The sequence below is a fragment of the Gorilla gorilla genome, chromosome 12, assembly GCF_029281585.2.
Source record: "Gorilla gorilla gorilla isolate KB3781 chromosome 12, NHGRI_mGorGor1-v2.1_pri, whole genome shotgun sequence".
Taxonomy (NCBI): domain Eukaryota; kingdom Metazoa; phylum Chordata; class Mammalia; order Primates; family Hominidae; genus Gorilla; species Gorilla gorilla.
This window is the reverse complement of record NC_073236.2, coordinates 36,368,558-36,388,986: the sequence shown is the minus strand read 5'-3', so window position 1 is coordinate 36,388,986 and position 20,429 is coordinate 36,368,558. Positions and strand designations below refer to the sequence as shown.

Below are 20,429 nucleotides of genomic sequence, written 5' to 3'. Positions count from 1 at the left end.
CAGCAAGGGCAGGGACAGAAACTCAACACCCAGGCCTGGCCAGACGCTCCAATTTTGTTCCCCAACTCCATGCCCTTCCAGAGCTGGCAATAGAAACCAAGTCACTTACAGACACCAGCCCTTTTGGGGGCCTGCTGCCTGTAGGCCTGCCATCATCCCTGCCATCCCCCGTGTGGCCTGCCTTCTCCCACAGGACACTCTTTCGCAGTCCGCTGTCCCCTTCCAAACCATGCCTGGGCCCTCTTATCACGTTCAGCCCTTCACTGCTGATCCCTCAGGGAAAGAGGGCGGCAAATATGACCCACTGGGGAAGCCAGAGCCACTCTCAGGATGCCCACAGTCCTGGGCCAGGTCTCCAGGTCTCCCTGGAAGGTAGGGAACAGACCTACTATCTCTACTCTCCTCTTTCACCTGCACAGACGGGAGCAGCTCAGAAGTTGCACTGCCCTTTGGCCACCTCCTGACCACCAGCCCCACAGGCCTCCTCCCGCCATCCTTTCCCGGTCGCAGAGTTAATGCCAGCACACTTCCCTCCTCACAACTGAACGGCTCACAGAGTAGGGGGCAGGGCAGCCTCTGGACTGGGAAAAGGCCACCTGAGTGCACCTCCTCTCCCCATGGGGAGATTTCGGGGCATTTTCCCTGCACCTCTAGATACAATCCTAGGCACACAGTCACCAAATCCATCAAGCTCTGAAACAAGGTAATTTTTTCGTGTAAATCTGTGGCAATCTCATTTGGCAGCACAACCAGACCTGAGCTGATATAAGACTACTTGCAATCTTTACTTATCCCATTTTATGTAAATATTCATACTTTTCAGTGTGGCAATAATATGAGCTTGGTTGCAGAGTGCTGTCTCAGGCTCCCCTGGGGATGTTAAATCCTGTATGTACACCATGGTACACATATGTGATGGGCACCATATTACTTACGTAAGTAAACACCAACTGTGTACCACAGTACTTTCTAAAATCTGAAAACCTGTGCATTCCAACACATCTGGCCACAGGGGCTTCAGATAAAGGACTATGCACCTTATCAGATACTGCACTATGACACCAAGGCTGGTATTTAATGAAACATCATCCAAGTGATATGATGGTGGGCTCCGGGTATCTGTTGTATGCCAGAAAAATATCAGTGTCTCATCAACTCCTGAAGATGGCACAACACCTGCTTGTCAGGCCAGCAAAGCCAAAGAGCATGCCAGTCACTACCAGGATCAACACTAGACACGAACATGGTACAGTGCTAAGAACCTCTTCCAGGGAAAGGCAAAACAAAAGACCCAATGTTCAGGCAAGACAATCAGAAGGAGAATAGGCTTCTTCTGAGAACAGACCAACAAAAAGAAAGAAAGAAAAAAAAATAACAGGCCCTAAGCAGATAAGCAGACCCTAAGCTAATGGAGAGTAAATTAATAAAATTTGTAAAGTTGTAACTGACAAAGCAAGAGTGAACTTGGTATATGCACTAAATTCTGTGGGCTGTAGAGTTCATGACCTAAACACATGACGGAAGCTGGAACTATAGGTTTCAAAAAGCTTTAAATTCATAGATGCTGCATCCAGAGCTAACGTGAGGTTCTGGAAGGCATGCAGGGATGGCCAGTGATGCATCCTTGCCCAAGAGGGCACTGCAGTGCCAGGCTTCCATCCCAGAGGGACACCAGCCACTTGTGGTGCACTGCTGGGTCTCCCCATCCATGAGATATAGGCTTAGACCTGACTAAAGATATTCCAGCTATTCAGCCAGGGACCCTTTATTCATACACACAAACAAAAAGAAATAAGAGCCTGAAAAGGAGAGCAGCTCTGCTCAAATTGGGGATGGGAGGACTCAGTACCTGAGTGGCTGGCACTGCTGCCCCACAACCCCTTATCCCCAGGGGATGCCTGGGGTTCGGTGGACAACGTGAGAACCCATGCAGCCAAGGGTCTCTGAGAGCCTTGCACCTCTACACTCATGCTTGTTACCCTGAGATCTCTACTGGGAACAAGAAATACAGGACTTGATGGACTGCTTTTCTGTTCTGGTGACAGGGGATGGTCAGTTGTCCCTATACTTAATGATTTTTCTATTATATGGCAATAGACAGGTAGAACCACAGTTCCCAAACAAGATATGCACAAGGTCTCTGCACTACTCGTCTGTAAACTGCCTGTGTGTGTATTCCAAGGAGAACGAATCAGTGAATGCACATCCCCCACCACTGTTCAGACACCTAGCTGTGTCACCCTCTGCATTCTTTTTTTTTTTTTTTTTTTTTTTTTTTTTTTGAGACGGAGTCTCACTCTATCACCCAGGCTGGAGTGCAGTAGTGTGATTTCGGCTTACTGCAACCTCCGCCTCCCAGGTTCAAGCAATTCTCCTACCTCAGCCTCCCAAGTAGCTGGGATTACAGGCATGCATCACCACGCCTGGCTAATTTTTGTATTTTTAGTAGAGATGGGGTTTCACCATGTTGGCCAGGCTGGTCTCGAACTCCTGACCTCAGTTGACTCACCTACCTCGGCCTCCCAAAGTGCTGGGATTACAGGCGTGAGCCACCGAGCCCGGCCACCCTCTGTATTCTTCGTGTCCTGTGGGAAAGGCTTGCTTTTCACACAAAATCTCTTAAGGTACTTAGGTAAGAGGCTGTCACAGCCTGGCCAGGGGGGTTTAGCAACCCCCCAGGAAAAATAAAAGTAGGGAGCCCCCTCTGTCCTGCTGCAGAGACCCCCGTAGCCAGTGTGTGCCCTGCCCTACACCCCGCTTGCTAGGCCTGGCCTGAGCAAGCAATGCCAGATGAGGCCCCAAAACCAAGAGGATACCTCAAAAATGAGGCCTGAGAAACCTGCCGAACTTCCTGTCACTTTGTGCTTCAAAATGTGTTCTGTTATAATGAAAAGATTCAGAGGGCAGCCGGGCCCAGAGAGGGGAGACCTGCAGATTGATCCACCCCACGCTTCCCACAAGGATAAAGTCTGACCAGCTGAGGAACTCAAAAGATGGAGGGGAATGTTCACTCTTTAAAGCTGAATTCAACAAAATGGTATCAGCAGCCACAACTGTTAACAAACCCAGAAGTGGAGCACATTCAAAAAGTGCGGCTTCATGAAGCCCGGCTTGAACACAGGACTAATAACCAACCCGAAGTGGCGGCCATGCACCATGAGCAGCTGAGACTGTCTGCTGCTGTGGAAGAGACTCGGGGCTGAGAGAAGCACCTTCCTGACAAGACGGAGAGGCACACTTCAGAGTGAGCTGCTCAGGGAAGCTGTGGAGGGCTGGACCCTCTGCTGCTCGAGCTCTGTGACGAGGCGTGGTGGCTGAGGTGTGGTGGGCAGTGCAGTGCCACCTCCCTCCTGGGCTCACCATCCCTCTCCTCAGGCCTAGGCAGGGAGCGGGAATGCCACTGGGGCCACGTGTGCCTGAGTCCCAGCGCTGGGCAGGTTATGCTGCTGTGGAGAAGAATTAACCTCACCCCTCATCAAGGGTGAATGAATGACCAGCTATGAAACTGGTCTGTTACCCAGGCTCAGAGCAGTGGCTTGGAATTCCACATGTAAACTTAGGAGAAAATATGAGCAGGGTAAGTGCTTGGGAAAATGAGGAGATCAGAGGCACAATGGACGATAAAGATGGTTTAAAGAGACCTGAAAGGTCACATGGCCTCCTTCTGACCCTATTAAATGATGCAGTAGACAGTGGTTTTCAGCTGGTATTGATCGCCAGGCTTCTGAGAGTGACAACTGTCATCAGCCTGGCTAGTAAATGCCCCAAGAGATGGACTGTGTTAAGCTTATCAGAATTCAGGCAGCCCCAAAGGAATGGACTCTGTGAACTGTTCAGTCTCTTCCAGAGCTTCAGAACGTACTCAGTGACTCCCTCCTCTCCCAGTATGGAGAGCTCTGCTCTCCTGCTGAGATTCTACTTTGTAATGTCTCTGTCATGACGTTCAGCTGTGGGCACCGCAATAGCCTCCTTTTCCTCTCTGTAACCAGTACCTCAGCAGCTTGCCAGAGAATGTCGACGTTCTTATTCTTCCGGGCATGCACGTTCTGACCCAGAAACCGCAGCAGCTCTGGCAGGCACGTCTGACTGCGAGACCGAGGCAGGCCTGGAAGAGAAAAGGAGTCCGTGGGAGTGGGTGATGCACCCAGGAACTCCCCTGGCAGAGGGAGCCCACCCAAGTGAGCTGCTGTGGCACACAGTGGTAAAACAATGAGTTCCCAGTTGAAGAAGGGATGGAGGTGTTTGGGGATAGGACATGGCTGCTGGTGTGGTGAGCACTTAATTTCTTTTACTGCCACCTTCAAAGGAGATTTCCTTCATCTCCCTTCAGTTCTTCTGAGGGGCTGGGAATGGCCACCGAATCACCTACAGGACTTCTTGTAAATACCCATGCCTCCCGCACCCCTCCCAGATGAGGGAGTTAGGAGGGAGTGAGAGGGATCCAGCTGGTCGTCAAAACTTCCCGAGGGTAGAAGAAACTGGGGCAGTGAGTCTGACCCATTGAGCAGGCCTGGAAACCTTGGGAGGGATCAGGAAAGCGCAGCCTCCTCCAGGGGGCCCTTGGCCCATGCCAGGAGAACACATCTCTGCAGGACCCAGGGAGGCCCCTGCTCCCACATCCTAACAGCTCCTCCTCCACTCTGGCAGTCTCCAGGCCCTTCCAGGACCCCTTGGGCCTGAAGATCCATCAGGTCACCTTACCAAGAAACCCCAGACAAAACTGAGGAAAAATCAACCACTCCTGGAAAGGTACTCTGGGATTTTCAAACACTGGGATTATCAGAGACAAAGAGAAGATCCTCAAGGTCATGCCTAAGGAAAACAGCCACAGCGCCGGAATCCCCGAAGCCAAACCAAGTACATGGCAGCATTTGGGATCTAACTGCACACCTGGTTTCCACCACACAGCCTCGCCCTGGTGTACACAGGTCCTGTGCTAATTACTTCACGTTGCTGCTGAGTGCTCCACACCATGCCGGTCAGGGGACAGGGCAGAGACAGAAAGATGGAAAGGTGGCATCAGCTGAGACGGAAGCTGTGGGAGCCCAGAGGAGGGGAGCTTAGCCGGGTCAGGATATTTGCCCTCTGGCATAGACAGCACCACCTCACCTCCCAAGATGCACTTTGGCTTCTCACTGGCTGCCACTGCAGCCCCTGCTTTAATGAATACCTGTCCACTGAGGAACCACGCAAAGTTTGGGGGTATTCAGCTGGTGGGCTCCATCTCCTCAGCCTCAGAGACCTGCCATCCTGCTGAGGGGAGGGGTACCTGGGCCGCATCTGCCCCAGCTTCCTGGGTCATGGTCCAGTCGACTGGTTCCTGCCTGCGTGGTCCAGCCTGGCTGCTCTGCTTCCGGAGGCCTCGCCCATCCTGGGCCTTCACTGCCTATTCTAACAGCTCCCCGAGCCCTGGAGACTGCCTGTCCTCTAAGGTGCTAGGCACAAATTCCCCCTTCCTACTTACTGCAGCCGCTCACCACTCCCACTCCTCCAGGCCTCAGCACACACTCCCTACTCCCTCCCTGCTCACCTTCGTGGCTCCTTGGCTGGCCCTGCCGGTGGGCCCATCCTCTCCCCTACAGCAGTCAGAAGATGCTGCCTGGGCTTGGCCCAGCTCCTGGGGAGACGTGCCCTCCATGCCTCAGTTTCCTCATCTGCCAAGTGGGTGTGAAACCGGTGCCCATTTCCCAGGGCTGCTGTGGGGATCAGATTAGAGAATCCACATAAAGTGGGTAGTAGGGGGCCCAGCTTGTGGCCAGCATGTGACAAATCTGCTGTTTGAACTCCGGTCCCTGCTAAAGAGCATGAGGACACCTTCTTAACAGTTCTGACGTCCATGGCACTGATGGCCTTCAGCTGCCAAGTCCTCGCAGGACCTTGACTTCATGCTATGTTTACCACCCTGGCTGTGGCATGCAGGGACCACCTGGGGAGTTTCTGAAACCCTAATGCCCAGGTCCTGCCCACCACACTCTGGGGTGGGGCCCAGGCATCTGTATTTTTTCCAGGCTCTCTGGCTCCAACTGCATCTGTGCCAGTCACCTCCACTCCCCTCAAGGCCCCGGTTCTGTGCTCACCTCTCTCATGTTGAGCAGGACAAGAACACCTGTTTTACTGGGGAGACTGAGGCTGCCCAACCTGAGCATATTTCCTCCATTCATGTCCCTACCTTCTCTCCTCCCTCCTTCCCTCCCTGCAAGGGCACCCTCCGCCTGCCCACTCCAGGGCCTGGTCTGTGACTCTGGCGTCCTCTTGCATCTTCCAGCCCTGTGTGTTCTCCTTCCCTCAGTGATGATCCCTGGCCCAGCCCTCACCACAGTGAGACTGTATGGGAGAGATCACCAGCAGCTCCTTATCCACACATCCAGAGTCCGGCAGCGCCCCACACCCTCCTGGCTCCTGCCTTCTTCCTGCTAGCCTGTGATGCTCTCTCTCGCCTTCTGTTGAGTCCCTTCTTCCTCGCTGTCCCCCAGAGCAGGGGCCCCTCCAGATGCTGTTCCAGCCCCTTCTCGTCTTGTCACTCAGTGGCCTCAACCACCAAAGGGCTCTGCTCTGTGGCTCCACATCTGCGCTCCCCACAGGTCATTTGCCCATGTCATCAGCTCAGCTGGGGCCAGTGCTGCACTCGCTGTCCCCTGTAGCCCTGCGCCTCTCTCATCAGCGGGACGGCCCCAGCTGTTGCCGGCAACTCCAGCGTCCTTGCCCAGAGCCAGGTCTGTCAGCTCTCCCAGCAGACACAGCCCTCACCTCCCCAGCGCCAGCTGCATGTGGCCGCTGAGGAGTGCGTCCTCAGCCCAAACCCCCCTAACGCCTCGTCCCTCTCTCCACGCTCACTGTCACTACCAGGCTGGAGTCAGAGTGAAACAACATCTCATCTGAAGTGTCACAGCCTCACTCTGGCCATCAGCGGCTTGCCTCCCCTCTTCCAATCCAACCGCACACTCTTGCTAGATGAACCTGTGAAGAGGCGGCTTTTTTCCCACTGCTTCCCTGCTGAACACCACTGAAGCCACGACTTCTTGGCCCAGCCCTGGAGTGTTCTGCATCACTCTCTCCTAGCAGGACGGCTTCAGCCACAATCCAAGCACATGGGCTTCAGAGCCAGGCACCCCTTTCTTCATCTGGACATGGATCCTATCACCAACCCTTAGGGCTGTTGTGGATTCAGCATGGAAACGTATGTAGAGCCCAGCCCAGTGCCCGGCACATCCGTGACCTGTGAAGGTTCACCAGCAGTACTGTTTGACTACCTCTAAACTCTAAGGTCTACCGTACCGTCCAACAGGATGCAGATGAAGCCTGCCCAATGCAAAGCCCAGCCGATGTGGGTTCCCTCTTTGGAAACCCCCATCAGAGGACACTAGTGTAACGCAGAGGGGATGATACCTTCTGACGCGTGGCGCCCCCTAGTGGCTGTGGCAGCGCCTGCACAGAGAGGCCGGCACTCGGGGACCAGCTTTCCCTCCAAGGCAGGGTCCACCCCTCATTCACCATCGGATCCTCTAGCACTTTACACACAGCAGGTCCTCAGGGAATATTCATTGGGTTGAACTCAAGAGGGAATTCTCGTAGACAGTGCTGTGCAGCTCTCGGTTCTTCCCTTAGTTCTGTGGCTGCAGAGCCCTAGCTGCAGCATCTTCACTGGAGGGCACGCAGAGAGATGACTGTCACCATCTCCACTGCCTCCAGGAGATGCCGAGATGGGGCCACCTTGCTCGCAAACACCCAGCAATGTTGGCCCCGCATCTTCGTCTCTAAGCACCACAAAGGGAGGTGAGTGGGCCACTCACCTGGCCGAGGGTGGGTCCTGCCTCTGTGATTCCCCCAAGTCCTACCAGCAGGTGCACAATGCATGCCACCAAACACATCGAGTGTCAGTGACTACAACAGCATGGGAAGGAGCCATGTCACATAGACTAGTAGAGAATCAACTGCAAAGAGATGAATGAGGGCCACAGCCAAGGGAAGCTTCTCTCTCTCTCTCTCTCTCTGCGTGTGTGTGTTTAGGGAGAAAAGGAACAGTGCACACACATGCACAGGCATGCACTCACAGAGGCAGGGCAAGCCAGAGCTCAGACATCTAAACTGATAAAAAGATGAGTAAGTGAAACCTACCATGACTGAAGAAATACTTACAATCCTCAGGCAAAACTTCCTTAAACTGCTCAAAGTAGGAATTTAACCGCACCAAACTCTCCACGTTGATGACTTCTTGTAAAGACGTATCGCCAAACCTTGGGAGGTTATAGGGGATGCCATTAGTTGGCTAATGTCACTTTCTTCTAACATGAACACAACTGCATGGAAGCTAACTATGCTGATTCTCTCAAACATTTACTATGCATATCTAAATTCTAAGCCACTCTCCCTCTTCCGAGCATAAAGGCATTTCTACAGTGTTGCTGATCAGTTCAAATACATTCCATTGGCAGGAATCATGTATCACTGTTACAGGCGTGCCTGAGAGATGACCAGAACATGATGTGGTACAGATCCTGTGCAGCACAGGATCCCCCCTCACAGCCATTTGGCTCAGAGTCCCTGGTCTCCTCCCATCTGAGGCACTTAGGAGGGGGGACGGCAGTGAGGTATGGCTGAGAGGTGAGGATGCAGCCCTGTACTCCAATCTGAAGTCACTCTCTGTGTGCAGAATGAACACACCTGACTGCCAGCCCTTCCGGGACTGACATGAAGCCCTTGCCCTTTCCTCATCGTGCAGGTTCACCCTGATCACACTCCGTGTGCTACAAGCAGCATGTGCCAAATGCCTAAGAAACAAAGCCATAAAATGCCACCTGCAAGGAAGGCACAAGGTGATCATTAGGAAATGCAGGCTCTGAAGTCCAGGTCCTGGGCCCCAGTGCAGTCTCACACATCCCTGCTGAGGGGCCTTCCGAGCATCAGCTTCTTTGTGGCCCTAGAGCATCCCTCAGAGGGCAGGATTCCCTCCTATGGGTCCCAGCCCATCCACCCCTCGTGTCCACAATGGCCTTTTCTCTAGGCGCCTGCTCCCTTGGGGGCCATCCCTGACCCTGGGCCTGTGGCCTCCCCTCTGAGGGCTCTTCCCTCAGCTTATAAACAAGCCCAGCTCACCAGTGACCTCAGGGCCAATAAAGAAACAAAGTCAAGAACCTGCCCTTTGCAAGTCCTCTCTGTCCTCAGTGTTGCATCCTCCACCCTCCCCTCTATTCAATGCACCTGGCTCTGGCTCAGCCCTCTCTAGAAACTGCTCCTGCAAGTCTGTGGGATCCGCAGCTGCTGGATGCAGGCACCATCATTTTCCCTCCCCTGGGCCACCTCCCTGCTGGGGCTCCAGTGAGGCTGCGCCTCTCCCTGACATAGGCGCCTCCAGCTCTGCTCACGCCTTTGGGGCTTTGCTTCCTGGGCTGGTGCCCTCAGTCCAAACCCAGCTCACCACCTGCCTCTGGACACGACTCTCCTGCCAGTTTACGAGCTCAGTGGGTGGGTCTGTCTGGTGTACTCTCCTCCCACTCAGCCCCTGCCCCAACCCCACTGAAGACCAAACCCTTCCACTGACCACTTAAACAGTTCCCCAGCCTACCCCTCTGCAGAACACCAACACTCCCCTGGCCCTGATCCAGGTTCCCACCTCCGGCCTGGACTCCTCCCAGTAGCCTCCTCCTCACACTTGTCCCCTTCATCTCCTCCCGGCATGTGCCAGTGAAACGACCTACTTTAAATGTAAATCTGATTGTGTCCTGCCCCGCTGAGAGTTCTTCAGTGTCTCCCAGCAATGATACCATATTTCCTAAGTTGGTGTGACCCTACACCTAGGCGTCAATGGACATCAACCACTGGGGATGGACATCAGAAGGCCCGGCAGGAACATGGCATATTGTTCTGGAAACCAAATTTCCTTCACAGCAAGTACTTGAAGATCTCTATTTAGACTATTCTACACATATCACATGAAGATAAATGACAACACAGGAATCATTCTCATGTACTAGTGGAAGGCCAGTAAAGGGTACATATACCCAATCTACCCTATCTCCTCACACACATGTGCGCACACAGGCACACGTGCACACACAGGCACACACAACTCCCCTCTGCAGTGTGGCAAGTGACCCTGGAGGGCAGTTTACAAGGTGTAAGCCTTCAGGTTCAGGCATGAGTCTCAGCCTGGCACACAGAGCCTGTCTACCCCTACCTGCCAATCCCTGCCTGGAACCTGGTGCCCCTGAACTCCATGCTGTTTCTCCTCGCCAGGCCTTTCTTCAGTCTTCTTAATCTGACATGTCTCCCCTCCACCTCATCATCCAACTCCTATTCACAATTCAAAGCCCCATCCCCTGCAACTCCAAGAAGCCTTTACAGACCCCCTAGACCTTGCTGGGTGCCCTACTCCGGATCCCACAATGCCCTGTATCTGTCTTCATCATTGCATCCATGTCTCTCTCTCTCCCACCAGCTGAGTCCCTGAGGACAGAGACCACCTCTGGGTCACTCTGTGTCCCTAGCACCAAAGACAGTGAGGTGCACGGCCATGATGAAAATGTTGGCCAAAGGAAGGAAGGATGACAGTCTGTCCAGCACTTAGAGCGTGAAGAGGGGTAAGTATGTTTTCTGCATCATCTCCAGGACCACCGCACCCCCGCAGCCCCGAGGGGCCGGCACACACCTCTCGGCCAGTGTCTGCTGCTCATTGATGCCCACGTTGAAGAGGACGGGCTGCACTCGCAGCAGCATGCCACTCTGGATCTCCCGGGGCAGGGCGTCAAACAGCGGGCCCGGCAGAGGGACCCGCACGTTAAACCCGTCGCTGGAGAAAGGTGGAGAGAGGGAGAGCAGTGTGAGGCCAGAGGGCCACCGAGCAGGCTGCAGTGGCCAGGCTGGCCCTCTGGCTTAGTGATGGCCAAACTGCCAACCACAGACCTTTAAGGGAGTGGCACTAACCTAGGGCGCTGTAATCAGAGCATTTAACAAAATGAAATAGGATACAAAATTCAGAAGGAAGAGTACCTTCCCTGAGATAAACAAAAATGAAAACTGCTCTCTGGCTCAGAGAATTTTAAACCAACACTCTACCGATTTCCTGTGATGACGGGCAGCATGTCTGCGGAGGCGCTGGATGTGGCCTGAGTGACTTTGAAGGTCACGTTCCTCAAGTCCATGATCCCAAGGCTCATGTCCTCCAGCATTGCCAGCTCCTCCCCTGGACATGAGAGAGGGGCAGGGCTGTCAGGCAGAGGGCCCTGCTACTCTCCCCAGTCTCGGCAGAAGGCAGCCAAGCCCAGGCCTGGCTGTGACAGGAGGGGTGCAGGTGTGGCTCTGGTGGAGGGGGAGTCTCTGAGCCTCTTCCCCTGCAACTCACTCCTCTGTGAGTCAACAATGCCTCTGAAATCCCACAGCCACATCAAAACATGCATCTGGTGGAAACACGCGCCATCCCTTCCCACTCTTTCTTGGTCAAGCACCAGATAGTAGGGAGGGAAACAAATACATAAACTCAGAAAGCAAAGCCAGCTCTTGAAACACGAAATGAGAGATGCTAAAGCAGCTTTGCTGTGGCCAGACCCTCCCATTACACAGGGCTTGATATCTATTCGATATCTATTCGAAATCTAATCAATTTCCAATGAGTAACAAATGCTTTCTATCACCTTCTCAGAAGAAATAAATAATAAACAAGGGTAGGAAGAAGAGAGCCTTTTTAGAGGGCAATTTGGAAATATCTATTAAATTTAAAAATATTCCTACCCTCTGACCCAGCAACTCTCCTTCCAGTCATTCAGTAGCTGCAGAAACAGGCCCACAAGTGCCTCATGCACAGATGTCACTGCTGCACTGGTGTTTCAGGAACAACCCAAAGTCCAACAGGAAGTTACTGGTTAAGTAATTAGCATCCATCCTCAACCAGCAACAACAACAAACCAAGGCGTGTGCGTGTGTAACTGCCAGGTCTGCCATCTGGTCCGCTGTTATATATTTTGGATTTATTTCAATCAGCACGCATTACTGGTATAGTGAGAAAAGTGACTAGCAAGAAAGGATGGAAACCACACACACAAGTGGGGCTCCCGATCCTGGCCCAGGCGCCTCACCGTAGGTGCTCAGCAGGCTCTCGAACTGGGCCAGCAGCCCGATGGTGTACAGCTGGCGCAGGAAGCCGTCGTCATGCAGGCAGTTCCTCAGTTTAATGATGAAGCCGCAGATGAGGGCGGTCAGCTGTGGGAGCGTGGGGTGAAGAGGTTCAGGGTCAGGTGCCTGCTCACCAAATGGCAGTCAGATCATGCCCAGCCCCCCACCGCCCCCTTCCTCTGCTGCCACTGCTCAAAGGGGCTTCAGTGGCACCTCCCGTCCCTTGAGAAGCCCAGGTGGGGCATGCCCTGGCCATGGGAAGACGCCCAACAGTGGGCTTGCTATTCCTGTCGCTCACCAAGTGGGTTTGGTTTTTGGCCCAGCTTCTGACCTGACCTATACCTGGCGTTATTCCTAGGCTGGAACTTCTGGAAGCCCATAATTAATTACTCACAGTGAAAGGGTCTATCTACTCATAGGGCCATGCCACCCCTGGCTGGAAACTGAGTTAGCCCCAGCAAAAAACAGAAGTGAGAGACAACATGGTCACTCAAAGTTTCCTCAGTGGGAGATTTTCTATGGGATGAAACAGGACTCTCCAGGATGGGTGAGGGAACCTGTAGAGAACCAGCCCAACCCCAAATCACTGTTCACTTTACTAATTTGATTACTGGCAACCATTAAACTTGTTACATTCATTTCAAGGCTTCACTTCTCTCAACAATAAGAGAGTCCTGCAACAAGCTGCAGAGCTAAGGCACCTACTGTTATACGAGCAATGTTTGCACTGACAGCAAATACCTGTGTTGCCCTCACTCAACCTCTGTGCAGTAAAAAAAAAAAAAAGGCAGCAAAGAAGCCTGTGCCACCCATGCATGCCCTCACTATCTCCTGGGTGCAGAATCGGCAGACTCTGCAGGTGCCAGTTCCTTGGGAGAAGCAAGCATGGGCTGCCGAGGTAGTTCTCCTGACTGTGTTGAAATGTAGACCTCTCTATTAAATAACCTTTAAAGCACCACCAGGAGGAAATAATGGCCATCTGGGGTCTTTTACAAGTGAAGTGAGAGGGAAGGGCTTCCTAAGCCTGTCTTTTCTGAGCTGAGAGGTGCCCGTGGTCTCCCTCGGGGTGCTCCTGGGGCCTACCGTCTGGCAGAAGACCACGTCACGGCGGTACTGCAGGCTCAGGTAGGTGGCTATGGTGGGCGCGCTGTCCTGCATGAGCAGGAATACCATGGCCTTCTTGGCCTTGTCACTCATCATGGCCACGCAGTCGGTGAGAGTGGTCAGCAGTGGGTAAAGGGCCTCACTCCATTCACCTGGGGCACAAGCGAAGGGGTCATCACAATGAGAGAGAGATTTTAAGAATTAGGTTCTGGCAATTTAACAAGTCACCTGGCCCCTAACCACTGCAGTCCTCCCACTCCCCCATCTCCACCTCATCTTCCAGCTCTGTCTAGAACCAACCCAGTCTCTAGCCCTCTAGCCCTCTAGACCCAGCTCTTTCCAGCAACCTCAAAAACCAGTTCTACTCTGGTACCTCCAACACATGCCTGGTCTCCTGAACCTGTTGGTGACCCTAGACAGAAATACTCAAGACAATGCCTTCGGAGGAAAACAACAAAAAAGCTTCTGCAAGTCATGACGAGGCCAGAAAATGCCCTGTCCCCAGAGGCCCATCTCCTTCCACAGCCCTGTAGCACCTCCACCCGGAGAGGAAGGACACCCAGAAAGGTTCTCTGTGATCTCCCTTCTCTTGACCTGGGTATAAAGTCAAGTCAGAGACTCCTCTGCCCTTGCCAAGCCTTGTGTGCAACTGTGTTCAATTCTTACCCCTGCACACCTGGAGGAGGACTATTCCCCACAGCTCCCAAGTTTTCAGCCCTCAGAACGGCCCCACCTTGCACTCACTTCCTTCCCCACCCTCACCTTCCTTCCCCAGTACTATTTCTAGCTTAGTTTTCTTTTAGGAATATAGGGAAACTTTGACCCTATACCAAAACAACTTTTTAAAAATAGAACCTCAAGGGAGAAAAACAGGGTGAAAGATATTTTGGGTTTTGACTCTTTTTTTCCTTCCTATTTAGAAGACATTTAAAAGAGAAGACAGGCTCTCATTAAGGTTATATTTGTAACAGGTGACTAAGACCAGAAATAGGCGTGTGACCATCACCACTTGGTGAATCCACCACACCAAACATGGTGAGAAGTCATGGAGTGAAGCCCAGGCAGTAGATGCCTCTTAGGGTGAGGGTTCGAGCCACAGAATGCGCCAGGCCATGTCCCGGCACGGCACTCAGGGAAGGCCATGGGCTGTGGGAGCTGTGCGGCTGCCAGAGGATAAACTCTGTCTTAGATAAACAGAATCTCAGAGACCGAGAGAAGGGCGGCTTGGCCCTGTTCTCTCAAGCTGGATGGTTAGCACTTCACTGAGAAACCAACCTAAAGAAATACTGAAACATATAAAAGAATTCCCTACACTCAGTGTTTGGTTAATGCAAATGTTTAAGTATATGTAGCAGCTCAAAAGTTGGAGGTGGCCTAATTGTACATGCAGGCACGCTAACTGTTTGTGGACAGGATTTGTATCTGTAACGGAAAAAGCAGGCTTAAATTTAGCAAGTCCACAGCAGACAGGTCTTAGCAAATGAATCACGGTGACGAAGGACACTGAACTGAGAGGTGGAAAATGTGGAGGCCCGGCCCCGGCCACTGCTGAGCAGAGGTGACCAGAGGCAAGGCCCTCGACCTCTCAGCCATGTGGGTCCTTTTTTATAAAATGAGAAAGAGGCACTAGATAATGTCCCAGTCTCTTTCCTCCACTAAAGTTCTCAGAGACCATGTTTTTGTTTCTTTGAAGAATTCTGTTGAATGTATGTCAATTATATGAAGTGCCTATTAAAAATGCCAAAGGCAAACAAGTTTTTCTAGCCAAACAGTTTGGGGAAAGGCAGGCAGTCATTAAGACTATTCTTCTCTAAGAAGTACACGCTCTTAAAGCAAATGTTGCCAATTTTACTTTGCTCTTCTAGCTATCATGCATATCACGAAAATCATGATTATTTTAATCTGAAAATGATCAAAATATACAACTGGTCTTACTTGACTAAACAAGCTCTCTCCATACAACTTTTGCACTTTGCCTATATCTCTTTAAACTAAATTCCTATGAGAACGATTGCTTTGCTACATTAGGAAAAAAAATGAAAAAAAAATTGTAGTATAGGAAGAATGGCTAAAAAGCACTAAGATGTTTGTCCTGGAAAAGAGGAGATATGGAACTTGGTAGAAGGTGAGTGTGGTTATCTGCCCAGAGAAGGGCTCAGACATGCCTGGAACAATTTTTTAAAAGTTCAACCAAAGTGAGTTTCTTGGGCAGTAACATGATTTCCACGCAGGATCTAGTGAAGTAAAGGCACCTGGGTCACTGGAATCGGTGAAGGGTTTATACTCTGCTTCCTTCACTGACAAAGCCTTGTTATGAGAAAAAATCAGCTCAGTGAAACAACGTCCTGAGTGACGTCGCTGACCCACGTTTTTGTAGAAAACTCCTTATCTAGTTCCTAACCCGTAATGTTCACAGACCGGTAGTGAATTCATGGGCCATACTAATTTAGATAACTTTGAAGAGCACTTTCAAATTCGTACTTTGCTTCTGCATTTTCCCCTCATTAGTAGGGGAGGGAGAAAGGGAGAGTGTGTGTGCCTTTGTAAGTGTGTATATTTTAGCCCAGATTAAATGCAGTTCTCCAGGAAAAGCCAAAAGAACTCCTTGCAAGGACCATTTTAGTCCATCAGCATCAACTGTGAAAAAGCCATCAGTGCTTCTGGAAATGTCCCAGCTGACACACAACAAGGAGGGCTCTACAGGCCAGGCATTGTCTGTGTGCTGCCCGGGGACCCATGAGACTTCCCATTAGTTCTGCAACCCTCAGGAGCCCAGAATTGAGAAGACCCCCTGAGCTTCTGTGGGGGCAGATGCACATGCCACCAGCCCTCTCTTGGCCCTAACTGCTGGGTATGGCCCCAGGCTTGAGCACCACTGAGGCTCAGGCGACAGCCAGCTCAGTCCGAAGGCACTGGCCTGCCGTGGAGGTCAGCTGAGGCATTGGCCCGGGGAGGCAACGGAGGAGGAGACCAAGGTCAACTGTTTGTACATCTACCAAGGCCTCAGTAACCTTGAGGGTCCAAGGGGGTGGGGCCCAAAGCCTGCTCAAAGCGACACTGACTTTTGGGGAAAGAGAAACTGTGAAGAGGCTGAAAGCAAACTGGGAGAGTATGAGGTGTCCAATCAGATTAGCCCGCCAATGAGCTAACTTCTAAGAGCGTCCTGGGGTTGCTGCCAGGAGCCGCCACACTATGCTGACTCATGGGGCTGTATGGGTGGACAGGCTTCACTAGCAATGCACAGGAATAGCTTGTTAGCCTGGTAAATCCCACAGTCATGGACTCGCTACATTCTAGACATCAACAAAGTACCCTGCTGTCTTACATTTATAACCAGTCAGAAATATGCAAGCAATAGACTGACCATGCAGCTGATTTTTGGAATGTAAGAAAAAGAACATCAAATCATATTATTTGGGGGACTCATGCTCAAAACCACAAGCCATACCCAGGAAACTCAATATGAACTAGATCAGGGGTCAGCACACATTTTCTGTAAAGAGCTAGACAGTAAATATTTTAGGCTTTGAAGGCCACTGGTTCTCTGCTGCAACGAACTCTGGCACTGCTGCACAAAAGCAGCTGTAGACAATACATGAACAAGTGGGCAAGGTTGGTTTCGAACAAAACATTATTTATAAGAGCAGACTGTGGACAAGATTTAGCTCAGAGCTGTAGCTTGCCAACCCCTGAACTAGAACCATAAACATTGGTTTCTACATGCAAAGGCAGTAAAGAGATTACATTTCTGGTACTAACTGCAACTGAGGCCCATAGCAATGTCTGGTAAGAATTCTAAAACTGCACCCAGAAAGTCCAGATGTGTACCTCCCTACCTCAGGTCAACCACTTCAGGAAGCCCAACGCGCTCATCTGTAAAGACTTTAGAATGTAAGAGTAAAACAAATACATGTGGTAGTCTGCCTCAGGCCACAATTTCCTCAGCCCAACTGGTCCCTCATCAAACCTGCGAAAAGTGTTTTATGCCTCACAACGAAGGAGGTCCTGGAATACGTTCCCAACTCTGGGATCATAAGGCAATCTTTTGTAATTTAGCTACAAAACACTACCTGAGTATTAATTAAAAGGGCATCAGCAGGAGCCTTGAATGGAAACCACGTACCTGGGCTGGACTCTTCAGGAGGGGGACTGCAATCTGCACAGAAATGGAGGGCGACATGGATGATTAAGGAGCAGCACACAGTTCAAACCAAGCAACTCAATCTCAGAGCAGCTGCGTCAGCAGCTTGCAGTAAGGCGGCTAACAAACAGAAAAGAGGTCTGGGTGCCTGGCTGCCTCTTCCCCAAGAAGGCTCATGAAAGTACTCTGGCTGCTCCAAGGCAGCCAAGCCCTCTCAGTGGTAAACAATGACAGATTCCCCAGCTTAAACATTCATGTTGCCAATAGTTCAACATAAAATGCTCTTCGGGATGTGCGATCTAGCTTATTACAATGTGATAAATGCCGCAGAAAAAAGCACCCACATAAATCACATTGTAGTGGCGGAGCCCCGCGTTGGCTTGCGGCATCTGGAAGCAAACTTGTAAGGAGAGAGACTGACCAGTACACGGCGTGTTCCACGGTCAGGCCCACTGCTCTGATTCACCGGGGAAGCCTGGGCTCAGGATCGACTGCTGAGATCCAAAGTGTTAAGATCCAGGAATGAAACCAGTATACCAAAAAAAACTCTATGCCAATCTCCCAAATTTAAAACAAATGTTAAGTTTTGTGATTTAGGGGTAGTCTCCAATTAGAATGTCCCTTCAGGTCCTCAAAGAATACCAATTTTGATTCCATTTCACCTATACTAAGTCACACTGGGATGTACTTACTTCAATTTCGTATTCCCTTAAAAACCAAAATTTCTCATTAACTGGGTGCACCATCTAAGAGAAAACAAGTTTGAAAAGGAATCATGGAAGAAAACGTTTATGTTAATTTATGTCTGAGCTTTTCAGTTCAAAGAATGTCTTCAGGATGTGGAAATGAGGTGGTCTCGGATCCCCAAGAACAGCCAGAACCAGCTTTATGGGGATTTTACAACCTAGGTTGTAAAGAAGGGGCAAAGGATCCTTCCTCTCTAATCGTCTTTGGAAGTGACTTTTCAAACTGGCAAAGGGGAAAGAGAATACAAAGGCATCTGCAAGTTCAAGAGTTTGACCTCTTCATTAACCCAGATGCCCTGAGACCATGTTGCTAACAAAGATAGAAACCCACAGTGATATAGAACAGTGGCTCTTACATATTGATCTGCTAATCAGGTTATGTGAGGCCTTGAAAAAATACAGATTTTTGCCTCCCCATAACCCCTCTTCTAGGATTCGGAGCTTATGAATGAGGAGGAAGGTCTAGGAGCCTGTTTTATGAGCTTCTGTGGTGATCCCAAACAGCTAGGTTGGGACCATTCCTGTGAAGGCATCAGGGATTAAACCCAATTTGCTAAATTCATCTTTCAATCAAAGGGGAGAAAAAGGGGGTCTTCTCTGGTACTCCTGGAATAATGGCTTGTAACTTGTCTTAGGTCATGGAGTTGAGAATAGGTGACCACTCTGGACTTCCTCTGTACACACATGCAAATTCCAGCACATAATCTCAGGGGTACAAGAACCTGGGTGTACCCATAGACCCCAGACTAAGAAAAACTTGGTCTGAGCATCTCTTTGGGTATGAGGAGAGCGACAGAGTGTACAGGAGGAAGGCGGTGGAAGCCACCAAATCCTGGTGGGGCGATAGTGGTGCACCTTGGCAGGCGGGGGTGGAGGGGCATGGGAGACTTTTGGAGAGATGAGAAGAAGGGAAGTTTGAGGAGCCTCTGTGGTTTTGGCTGGCAGGGACTTGTCAGTGGGTCCCCCACAAGGCCTTGGCCCTGGGTGACCCTCACCTGCGAGACAGTGCTCTCTGATCAGGGCAGGGCAGCTCTGAGGCAGGGCAGCTCCCTGGTGAAAAATAAAAACCAAGGACCTAGGACAGGGTAGAGAACTGGAATGAAAAGTGATGATGCCTTTCAGAGCAGTACAGAGTTATTCTCACATAATAAATATGTTGGTGTGAACATACCTGCTCATTAAGCCAAAACAATGGCTCCAGTAACTTGGAATGGTATAAAAAGTCATGACAGAGCCATGCTGTGGCACTGTGGACAAGGCTCACCAAAATAAATAGCTCACAGACTGGTTCTTTCTGATCCTCCTACTTACACTGAGGACTGAACAGCTTCCTGGCTGTGCTAAAGATGTTTAAATTAAGGACCATCCACAGATAATTTGGTGGCATATGGTTTCATACATGTGAGTACTGATCAGCAGAGTTAGACTCTCTCAAATGTAAGCTTCACATTCCCATTATTACAACAGCTGATTTTTATGGCACACGCAAGTCAAACCCTAAATAGCATATATAAATGCTCATTTAACTAACTTTAAAACTGAATAAAAATATATCTATATTTAAACAATACAGGATGTGCCTAGAAAAAAATGACACTTAAGTTAGGGATACAATCCCATCTGATGAAATAAACTAGCTCCCACATTTAAAACAGCCAATAAATTACTCTTTTCATTATCTGTAGAAAAATTTAAAATCACAAACAAGATAATAAAGTAAAAAGAAATAAACAATGAATTTTCAGAAAATTTTAAAAAGGAACACGATTCACATAAAAAAGAGAACATGAATAGAGACAAAATAGTTCCATGAGCCAATCACAGGTGTGGGGAAGTGAAACTATAATCCCCCATAGATGGAGAGATGGGTGACGTGATAACTGTCGAGACAGAGGCTCAAGTGAGACAGTGCCCTGGAAACAGACTGCAGGCAGAGTAAAGAGGCAAAGGGCATCTTACAACCTGAAGGGGGATTTGCCAAGAGGCTCTGACCAAGAGGCACGCTTATACCTTGAATGGAAGTTCTCCAATTCAGAATTTAAAAGCCCTCATCACATGAAGCTTAATCCCAGCACATCTGGGCCTTACCTACTATGGCTTAAAACTCCCACAGGAGAACAAAAAGGAGGCAGAAGCTAGGTCTGTGGGCAAGTCTCAGCTGCCTAGCTTGTAACTCTATGGCTCTTACAGGAAAAGGCGGAGACATCTCAGTTGCAGGGACTGTTTCCCAGCTTTACGGCCATCTGCAGGACAGTGTCCTGGTATGCTGTGTCTCTGCAGACAGGAGACTGTTCTGAAGCATGCTGCTTCATGCCAGTGTCCTACCCTGAAGG

General features: G+C 50.5%; 1 protein-coding gene across 20 annotated transcripts in view; it reads right to left on the bottom strand.

The window, feature by feature from the left end:
• INPP4A (inositol polyphosphate-4-phosphatase type I A) overlaps positions 1–20,429 on the bottom strand; it is a 153,669-nt gene that overhangs the window by 21,022 nt on the left and 112,218 nt on the right. For 16 of the 20 annotated variants that reach the window (XM_031007953.3, XM_055378456.2, XM_055378457.2 and 13 more), the window contains 7 exons: positions 17,333–17,365; positions 13,189–13,361; positions 12,069–12,192; positions 11,053–11,179; positions 10,646–10,786; positions 8,137–8,234; positions 3,993–4,105 (listed from right to left, as the gene is read on the bottom strand). In XM_031007953.3, coding sequence (XP_030863813.1) covers positions 3,993–4,105; positions 8,137–8,234; positions 10,646–10,786; positions 11,053–11,179; positions 12,069–12,192; positions 13,189–13,361; positions 17,333–17,365 — 809 coding nt within the window. The remainder of the gene's footprint in view (positions 1–3,992; positions 4,106–8,136; positions 8,235–10,645; positions 10,787–11,052; positions 11,180–12,068; positions 12,193–13,188; positions 13,362–17,332; positions 17,366–20,429) is intronic. The other 4 variants (XM_055378458.2, XM_055378468.2, XM_055378463.2 and 1 more) reach the window with 1 other exon arrangement.